Here is an 11206-nt window from a genome sequence, read left to right as displayed (position 1 = left end):
TGTCCCCAAGCGCCAAAATACGTTCTGACTACTATTTTATGCATCTCACAGAAGTATGTCTTCATTCATCATCTCCCATGTCATCCACCAACGTGTTCTTAACATGTTATCTCCTAGTAAAATATTGATGTTGAGTCAGATATCCAATTGAATAATCTTTTCGGTGTCTACTATAAGACATTTAAAACCAAGGCTCGTACACACGTGTGCTTATACGTCAGATGTAATACTTAACACGAAACCTGCTTATATTAATATTAAATTTATGCATAGTAGGATGTTCGACCTTTGTAAAAATGAAATTATAATACATACAGTTTCACCGTGGAAAAGTGAATCTTTCTAGCATGTCCACGCAAATGCAGGGGAGGGGAGGACTGTGCATGCACCAAACAACTTTACGTTCGTAATTTTTCACACAAATGTACAACTGTAGGGAAATAATTATCTCTGATTTTTCGGATGTTAGGAATCGACAATATCGCATAACGGAATGCTGTGTTCTACGTATTCTATTTTTGTTACGAAAGTGGTACAAACGAAGTCCACATAAGAATAGTACAACAAAATCGGTTGAGGTTAGGTTATCGTGCAGATATCGCGGCTTTTGCATTGGAAATCACGCAACTGCCAGTCTCGTCGTTCCTTGTAAACGAAAGAAAGGTATTGTAATCGGTCGGAATTAACATAAAACTCGTCGCATGCGACCATATGGCCTGAATGTTGAATAAACGAGAGTAGAGCGCGAGCTATGTGATTCTAACCGTTTAGGCGGAAACTAATGATTGTAACCAGAACCGAGATATATGCCAATATTACTTTGCTCGACAAAGCGTATAAGATGAGGAGAGAATCGCGATAAGGTAGAACAAGAGACAGATATTCTCTACGTAAAGCAAGTCTGTCAACTAGATTGAAATCCTATAGCTATAACTACAGTGAATCCATATTCTGGTCAATTGTCTTTTCACAAATGAAGCTTCTGAAGAACGGAATTGATACAATAACTACTGTTCATTCATAACTACTGTTGTAAAAATCTATATATTTGTCTATCTATATCTATATATATCGATCTATATATATTTGTCAGAATGTCATTTTATCAAAAAACCCATCCTCTGTGTTACGCCGGGCCTCTCTGCCTGGCCCAGGTCACACACCGCGGGCCAGACGGACACCAGATGTCCGCCTTTCCGTACGGCGTACCCTCAATATCCTTAAGCACCCGTCATAAACCCGAGTCACTTGCCTGCTAAGGTCCTTCAAAACAAACAAACATCTGTGTCCGAAGAATTTCTAAAGACTATTGTCTACTACGGCGGGACAAGGGAAAGTTAGTTTTCTCACGTGCGCTGCAACTTTCCTCCCACTAACCACTTTCTCTCGAGGGCGGTTAAGACCCTTCGGTTAACCAATTAACAGCGAAACCTGTTTCCCTCACTCTCTTAACTAACATCGGCACCAACAAATCCGATGGTCCCGTGCGCTAGACACACCCATCCTTAGCTTTCCTCCGACACAGCATCGTCACTCAACTTCACTTCTTCTACATCGTTCAAAAGTCAACTACTAAGTATACGCTAATGCCCAGCGGGGCAGTCTAAGCATAACGCGAGAGTCGGTCTCGGTATTGTCGAGCATACATTTCCTCTCCTAAATATCTCATAGTGCTACGTCCACTAATACACTGAATCCACTTATAAGAGCCCTGCTCTAACGCACATATCTATCTTAGCTTCGTGCGACAAGTTGTTAATTACTTATTTCTCTCCGTCAGTGTAATCTAAGTGCTGGAAACATATAATTTATAATTCTGTGAATCACAGGGTTATACAACCTCAATCACCCTTATTATCTCAACGGAAATCAGGGGATCGATCAACTCGTGGTGTCGATTGTTATAATCGTAACGGGGATTTACGACCCCCGTTGACGTCTCTCCTTGCGATTACGTCTCCCCGCGATTGGTCGAAGAAACACTCTGTAATCATAGTTTAACGAAGCATAATTAATAGAAGAGGTAGAGCGTTAAGTGGAGATGATTTAATCACAGTTAAGTAGATAAATCTCTATATTAGTCTCTTTAATTAAAATGTCCTACGTTTTATTTGCGTCATTTTTTTTCTTCATCCAATTTAAAATGTTTAAATAACAATAGCCTATACAATATAATTTTATGTAAAAAAATTGATTATACCATGTTTATTACAGATATTTAACATTTTTGTGTACATACAAAATTTAAATTATACCTCGCTTGAGAACAAAAATTGTATTTGTTTTCCTAACATGTACTAATAATTATTGATCAAACTAGAAAAAGCTGGAGGAGATTACTTAGGAAGATTACTTAGCATCTTATATTCCTGGCAAGAGAAAATGAAAAATTCGTTTCTTCTCTTTGCTTCCCTGTTCCTTCTTTCCTCCTTTTTCCATTTTTACATCGCTTTGTTTTACATCGCAATTTACATTTATTTGTAAAGTTTGAATCTCCTCGATATTGAAGATGTTGAAGCTGCAAGTATGTATTTCATTTTAATCCATTCGAGACCGAGATTTAATTGTAAGACGATACCTAGGTGTCGGTACGATCTGAATGTTTAGTTGGAATGATTCTGTGTTTTACTCTCTCCAGGGTATCCTTTTCATACTTTGATTTTAAATCGATGACAATCTTAAATAGTATGCCTCATATTTTTAAAATATAAAATTATATACTATGTTATTCTATAATGTATTATGTACAGTTATATATATATATATATATAATATATTGAAATATTCAATATTCTATATTGAAAAAAATATGAAATTAACATGATATATACATTACTACATAAGTTATATATAAAATATGTATATTATACCCTTGCCTACTGACTGATATGAATTTCTTTCGGTCTCGAATACGTTAAAAGAGAGCGCAAAGAAGTCGAAATTACTTATTGTAATTAGTAAAACGACCTGAGAGGCAGACAGATACAAGAAAGAAGGAATATTATATTAGCGGCATTATCATGTTTTTGCTCTCTTTAAGTCTTTCATCGAGACAGACAATCTACAGGTATTAATCGACCAATTTCTCCAAGCTGATAACTTCGAATTGATGTTTATATATAAGAAGTGTTATGTGTTAATCTGTCTAAATGTTTAAAAGGTGTTATAAATTAAATGTTGTTAAACGATACGTAATTGCCTTCTGATCGTAAATTTTACTATCAAGGGGTGTTTTATGTATGCGTAATCATTGTGAATTATAACAATTTATGTGATCGATATTAAAGGTGTTTAAAAGCATGTATTTTTTTCTATATTATTATTCTCCTATATTATTATCCTATATTATTATAGCATTCCTATATTATTATAATATCCAATTACATGTTGATACACAAGATATACAGATTATTATTTATAACGTTTTGGTTTTCTTAATTGAGTCATTCATTTAGTACAAATGATAAGAAATTAGTAATAATTCACAAAAAAAGGATATGGTAGTAGAAATATTATAAAAAAACATTTTCTCTTTTAGTGTAGAGTTACTCCTTCTTACAGACAGTGTCGTACAAATCTGTACGTCTCTGAGAAAATGTAGGTATCTGAGCCCTTACTTCCTCAACAACTTTTACATCTGATAGAAAAAAGAAACATACGAAGTAATAAGTAATGCTTACTAATAAATTCAACAAATACAGAGGAAGATGGCTAAATCGATAAATTAACGAGACTAAAAATTAATTACATCATGGATCTCTCGCTTTTAATTTTAAGCTGTAAATTACCGATATCGGTGACTGCCATATTCTCTTGAGTTTCCAAATCGTAAAGAATCTTTCCCCAGGGATTGGTCAACTGTGTATGTCCCCATGCGACGTAACTTGCTTAAGGAACACGAGCCGGTGATATGCAGGCAACGTATAATTGATTATCATTCGCTCTGGAACGCTGAAGTAAAGACCAGTGCAATGGTCCAGTGGTCATATTGAATGCCGCTGGATATATCAGCATTTGGCAACCTAACCCAGAGAAGCAGGAAATATGAAGCCACCGAATACCAATTATCTTCGTAGTTGCACGGTTCACATTCCATCATTTCTGAATATGCGGGGACAGTCCTCTTATTGTGCTTTTAATTCTTTTATTTGTTTCATTTTCAGCAAATATACTGGTTTTTTAAATTAAGCTTCTTTTTATACAGAGTTACAGATTATATTAATTTTATATAGAATATATTTAAGAAAGATATTTAATTTTTTGCTAGTTAAGTATTGATCGGTTAAGTTACTGTACCTTTGTTCCGATAAATGCGTGCCATTTCCTCGAATCTAATATCATAGCAAATGCCAATACCTATTTTGCAGCCCTTCACATCGAACGTCGTTAGGGAGTTACCAGGACTGAGTGAATCACTCTCTCGAAAAGTAATCTTATTAAGAATGTCGATGTCGAATAGATGTACCTAATAACATAAAAATGTGGTAGCTAATTCTATTGCTGCAACTTTTGTAATTTAATATCAAAGTTACCAACTCCTAAACTTTAATTATTTTTTATTTAATAACTGACAGCGTTTTTATCACTTTCTTTTATTAAAAAATCTTATCATTTAATAATGTTTAAAAAGGAGAAAAAATAAGTATTTTCGTATGTGAAAAATTTATACAACAACAAACACATTACAACAAAAATGGGCGTTTCCCGTATCATAACGTATTTTATAAACCGTAAATTATAGAATTGGTTATAGTATACGTATGTACATATGTATATTCCTAAATTATTCCTAGATAGAGTCACTTTCTTCACCCCAATATTTTCAACTTCAAAGCCATAAAGGAATATATTACTTACCTTTCGGTGTCTTGCTATCAAAGTTCCATCGGGACCCCAAATAGTACAGGTATTGTACAATTTATCGCCCTCTATTTCAGGCATCGTACCACCAACTACATAGATGTTGTTTTCTTTAGCTGCATTCGATGAAGCAACGCTCGTTTCACCATCAGGAATACTCTCGGCGTATTTTGGAAAGTACTCTGCATTGCAATATTTCAATTAATGAAAAATAACTGTCTTTTGTTCCAACCATAAATTAAATTGAAATGTTTGTCAGTTTTTTATTTTCTAAATTATCAAAATAACTAAGTTTTATATTTCGACTTAATTAAATATGCAATTACTTAGCTAATAGTATATATAATAAATTGTTTCTACAGGTTCAAAATGAAAAATGAATATTTAGAAATACTTAATTACGACAATGCTATTTGTGTTAGCATCAGTGGCTTGTTACTCAACGACTTTGCTAGTACTTTTTGAAACATAAAGTTAGTTTTCAATTAACACTTATACTAGAGGCGGAATTATAAATGCAAAATAATTGATAATACTAATTTATAAGTACCTAATTATTAGTATCTTAAAAAATATATTTATACAAAAATCACGATAATCATGAAAATGGGGAAATCCTATATTCTCGACTCAATTCACAATTTATTTTGTATATTAATTAGATTCCGCGCTCATCAGTACGTACTCACTGGCGACATCGAGAAAATGTATCGGCAATTCCTCGTACGACCAGAGGATCGGAAATATCAAAGGATATTATGGCGCAGCGCGAGTGGAGAAACAGAAACATATGAGCTTAACACCGTAATACTCTTATCATAGAAATAGAAGCAGTCCTCAATTCCCGCCCGCTAACTTCTATCTCCACCGATCCAAATGATCTCCTAGCCCTCACTCCCGGACATTTCCTCATTGGCGATTCATTAATGTGCTTACGTGATCGAGATTTCAGGGACATTCCATCGAACCGACTCTCCAAATGGCAGCATATCCAACAGCTTAAACAACATTTTTGGAACCGCTGGCATAAGGAGTATTTGAACGAGCTAACCAACCGCAATAAATGGAGCAAGGGTGGACACAGCATCCAAAAGGGCACAATCGTCATCCTCAGAGAGGACAACGTTCCCTCCATGCATTGGCCTCTGGGCCGAGTTATCAAGGTTCATCCAGGCGCCGATGGTGTCATCCGGACAGCTACAGTTCAGACGGCAAAGAGCATTTTGGATCGGGGCGTCAAAAGGCTTGTCCCACTGCCAATTCAACCCGATCTCGAGAAACCCGAACAACTAGCCACCGAGACGAAATAAGATGGGAACTTCAACCACACCTCGCTAGTTTGATCGGTACCCTCTCAACGGGGGGAGAATGTTACGCCATGCGGCTTACCATAGGTCATATTCTTAACTATCGATCGCGGCACTATAATGTCGCAGACGGATCGTCGCGTCTGCCCGGCAAACAAACATTATAGTGGCAAGCGCATGGTTCATTAAGCAGGGCGACTTCCAGAAACGTCGACTCGTGGCCCGTATTTTACCTCGCGTAAAAGAATGTGGCGTGATCCGAACGTAGCGGGGGTCGCCTTCCAGAAAAAACGAAAAAAATCGAAAGGCGTTCAGAACTTTTCGAGAAGTCGAACCGTCAACACATGTGGTATGTCGCGCATTACTTATCAACCAAAACGCAGTTACATTTTTTTTGTTCCATTTATATCTTTCTAGTTAATAAGTTGTTGAAATAAACATTAATTTATTTGTGTTAATTCTGTGGAATTTCATTGAACTACCCTTATTATCATAATCGAAATAAGGGGATCGATCAGTTCGTGGTGTCGATTATTTAATCGTAACGGGAACTTACAACTCTCGTTGACGTGCTATCCCGCGATCGCGTCTCTCCGCGAACGGTCGAAACAAAATGATTCACTAAAAACTGTCCTGAATTCCTAAGAAGTTATTTACCGCAAAACTGACAAAGTGTTTATTTAAAAAATGAGGTTGAAGGTAGTCCTTTTCTTTCATTTCATTCATTTTCATTTTCTTTCTTAAGTATGGCTAACACAATATCTAATCAATTAAAATTTTATATTTTCACGTGAAAAGTTTCTTTAGATAATTATTATCAACATGATGACTAACTCTTACGGATTAATACGTGTCTGTAGGGCAATCCGGTGGACTTGATCGGCTTTTTACTTCGAAAGTTGAGTAATCGGTGTCGCTTTCTTACGCATCTTTGAACTGTATAAATGTTTTAAAATTGTTTGATCCAGAATGTACCACACCGAACAATCAAGAAGGCAGGTGCCTTGACTACAGAAAATGTAAACCTCTGCAAGAAATATGGCAGATACAGTACCGTACAGCCACCGATTTTTATAGACGATCAGTGTGCAGATACCAGGGCAATGTTACGATCGTTTGCTGTCCGGACGATCCAAACAAAGAGAAGAGAGAAATTTTAATAAAAACTGTGTATAAGTATAAGGCTTGGCGACCACCATACTGTAGTTTTAGCAACGTCTCTCATACCAGGGTGGTCGATGGTAAACCAGCTGAACTTGGTACGTTTTATGTCTTTCTTTCCGATTAATAATAAGCCATTTACTGCAAAGAATGAACTTTAAAGGCATTAAACAGCACATCAATGTACATTTCAATTAGACTAAATAATAATGCTATGATTTTATCGGTAGTAACTTTACTTATTAACTTGAATTATTTCTTTCTTCTACTCCATGTTAGGAAGAGTATCTTTTTGCTTGAAATAAAAAATTGATATAGGAGTAATAATATGGATAGAGATCAAAAACTGTTAGGGCAGAAATTACACGTTTGAACTTTATAGTTCAGTATAGTTCAAATAGAAATTATATAGAATTATTTAATAATTTCTATTCCAGTGGAATAAAAATTTAATTTCTGTCTTTATCAAATCTCTATTTCAGAGTATTTGTACGTATGTACTTATCGTCTGCTGTATGATCGAATATCGAATAGATAATAATCGTTGTTACTCATTATGTGAGAAAAAATTATGTATATTCACAACTATGACTATTGCATTTTAGGCGCTTGGCCATGGATCGCTGCATTAGGTTTTCGTAATCCCCGAAACCCAGACAAACCACTATGGAAGTGCGGAGGTTCCCTGATAACGGCTAGGCATGTTTTGACCGCAGCACATTGTGCACATATGGATGGAATAGAAAGCATACACAATCATAATATTGCCATTCTTAGATTGGTGGAGGAGGTGCCATTTTCGAGTAAGTCCTCAAATATATATATATATGCTATTGAGTATTACTGAAGTATCATATCCTGAAATTTCTTACTGTACACATATATTGTGTCATAAAGCGTGTACAATTCTTTCTCATACTTTTGGTCATTCGTTTCCTGCATTTTCATTTATTTTTTTATTTTTCAGGGTACGTATATCCCATTTGTACGAAAGAGCCCCTACGAAAGAGCAACTTTGTCGGCTATAACCCCCTTGTTGCTGGATAGGGAGCATTAAGATATAGTAATTGATATCAATTTTATAATAAAATTAAACAGTTCCAGTCTTAAATATCTTTCTTATTTTCTTCGTAGGACGACCACGACGTAATGCATTAATGGAAGTACAAATGCCAGTGATTAAGAACGCCGAATGCAAAATAGCTTATTCCAAATTTCCTAATGCACCTGATATCACTGATGGTATAATATGCGCCGAACATGCTCAGGGTGGAGAGGATTCTTGTACGGTAATTAAGTTACAGAGTTACTACAAACTATACGGTATCTGAAGACACGTCAATTCGAATTAACATCAAATCGACGTCTTAAACATTAGAAATAATAGATAAACACAATTCAATAGTTTTGCCCACTTCTCACACCTCATTATGGTATTTAATCTAATTTCCTTCTAATCTTAGTTTTGCTCAAAATACATATAACATGTACATTATAAATTGGAGCATTTCAATACACAAGTCAATAGAAGATTATTACTGTATATAAGTATAATTTCAATACAATTCGATCGATATATTTCAGTATCTTTGATTAAAAATTTAACGATCCTTTCAGGCTGACCGCGGCGGACCACTGCTGATACAACATGAATTAACCTCGTATTTAATAGGTATTGTGTCTTATGCTTATAAGTGCGGCACAGCTGGGTATCCCAGCGTTTACACTAGGGTCACATCGTACCTTGACTTCATTCTCCAAGCGATGCAATAATATGATATTACTGTTCCATAAATATCATTGTGTAAAAAACGTAAAGTTGGATTTTCTTATTGTGGAGATAAGAAACAGCTCAAATTTACATTGTTTTGTACGTTACAAATTATAGGCTTAAAATGTACGAAATGTAACTTTGAAACGACACTAATTTTTTACGCACGATAAACCTCCACAACTTAGGTATGTAAAGATGATAAACGTATATTAATTCTATTAATTTGGTAATAATAAACCAACTTTCTGAGAAGTTCTGTAAATTTCGTTTCTGTTGTATCAAGAGAATAATGGAATATTCCACTTAGATCGTATACTTCTTGTATGTACATACAAAATTTTCCGGCTAATCTAAAACACTTCATAAGATAGAGAGCTTCTGGAAATTCGGACACAGAGAGTGCATAAAATACAAGATAAGTCTCGTGTCTTTCAAAATTATTTTTTATTCGCTAAAAACGTCCTGTGTACTCATGCAATCACATGCAACCTCGAAACTTCACTTATTTTTTATCACTTTCCAATTCAATACACTGTTTCTGCATTTTTGACTATATGTAAGAGAAATTTCCATTCAGCCAAAGGTGTACTTACAGATTATAGATTCCTATACGACTCTCGGTAAAAATTTATCCGCACTCCAGATAGTTAAAACTTCTGTCGACCGTATTGATCCATCTGCACTCTTCGTATGACGTCAATATCTGTTCAGTGCTGCTGCGTAGGTTACATTGTGTTACGTCAATTCGTTTGTGACCGTTGCGCGAGTAATGGCGCTTTGCAATGGTGATTTGCAGGAAAACAGTGCAGGATGCTGTGATTCGTTTCTTGTGGTCGGAGGTTATGTTTGATGCCTATATTTATCAAAGATTTAATGCACATTATGGAGAAAGTGTTTTGTCACGAAGTGTGTTTGAATGGGCACAAAAGTTCAAAGAAGATCGCACAAGTGTTATGAAAAAACAGCTGGACGCCCGTCCACATCCACGATGACAACATTGAACGTGCTCATGAACTTATGCTCTATGGAATAGACGAGTGACGCTGGATAATGTGGCAAATCATTTGCAAATCAGCCACGGCTCTGCTTATGCAATAGTGCACGACAGATTTGGGTGTTAAAAAGTTTGTGCGAGATGGATGCCGAAAAAGCTGATGAAAAGGTGAAGACGACGATGCATTCGTGGTTCGCAGCTCAGCCCAAAACATTTTTTAATGAGAAAATACGAAGGTCGTTCAGCAAATGGACAAAGTGTATACAGAAATTGAGTGATTATGTCAAAAAATGATGTATGTCTTTTTTGACAATTGCTTAAAATAAATTCTACACCGACAGAGCGGGTAACTTTTTACTCACCCTCGTAAGACACTTAAATTTCCAATCTATTATGATGAATAAAAGAGCTTATACTATTAAATCTAATTGTATTTTGTTGCATGAGAGTACACGTGTATGTGATGTACATTACCTTCATATCCCCTTGAACGCTTCAATATTGCGCATATATACTATATTTTGTACAGCTTCTATAAAATTTTGTATGTTTGTTTAGGCTGTTAATCTAGAGGCTGGAGTACAAAGAAGTGGCACCATGATGTGGGCTGATGACATTTATAATTATCAAGGAATCACCCCTACATTCGCTCAGGTATATATCGTTGACTATAATGTATTTAACATATATGATTGTTAGAATATTAATAATTAATTTTTAATTCTATCAGAATTTTAATGAAACTGTCCCTTGGGAAGGAAGAACTGATACCTTGATATCACGGTTTGTACATCCTATATGTACGACAAATTTTAGAACATTATATAACGAAGAACCAGATCGTCGTGGCCATGTGATGTGAATAAAAGGACTTGAATTTGATGATATTTTTATAATGTCAGATAACATAACTAAGTATCTTCACAGTAAGATAGGATGACATGGTTTACATGATCTTAATGTTGTTCACTTGAGTGATGATATTATAAGGAAAAGTGTAATATCACAGGTAGGATGATTCATAATTTAGAACTACTAACTCATGTACGTATTAAAAATTAAAGAAATATATTAAATTTTATAGGATATTTATGTTTAGTAACCAGTAAT

The 11206-nt window shown here is 35.2% G+C and overlaps 1 protein-coding gene across 2 annotated transcripts; it reads right to left on the bottom strand.

Moving 5' to 3' along the window:
- Positions 1–497: 497 nt before the first annotated feature.
- On the bottom strand, positions 498–9835 carry LOC143302996 (omega-amidase NIT2-A-like). Of its 2 annotated transcripts, XR_013058920.1 has the most exons (5): positions 9696–9835; positions 4858–5042; positions 4297–4465; positions 3789–4022; positions 498–1984 (listed from the first exon to the last, which is right to left on the bottom strand). XR_013058920.1 is itself a non-coding variant. In XM_076620506.1 (4 exons), the coding sequence occupies exons 2-4, from the start codon at positions 4939–4941 to the stop codon at positions 3889–3891; spliced, it is 387 nt and encodes a 128-aa protein (XP_076476621.1). In that variant the 5' UTR covers positions 4942–5042; positions 9696–9835; the 3' UTR covers positions 2173–3888. The 2 variants fall into 2 exon arrangements, 1 of the variants encoding a protein (XP_076476621.1); XM_076620506.1 differs by lacking the exon at positions 498–1984 and having other exon boundaries at positions 2173–4022.
- Between the last annotated feature and the right edge of the window lie 1371 nt (positions 9836–11206).

The sequence above is a fragment of the Bombus vancouverensis genome, chromosome 8, assembly GCF_051014615.1.
Source record: "Bombus vancouverensis nearcticus chromosome 8, iyBomVanc1_principal, whole genome shotgun sequence".
Lineage (NCBI taxonomy): Eukaryota > Metazoa > Arthropoda > Insecta > Hymenoptera > Apidae > Bombus > Bombus vancouverensis.
The sequence above is the reverse complement of the archived record's forward strand: the minus strand, read 5'-3'. Positions and strand labels throughout refer to the sequence as shown.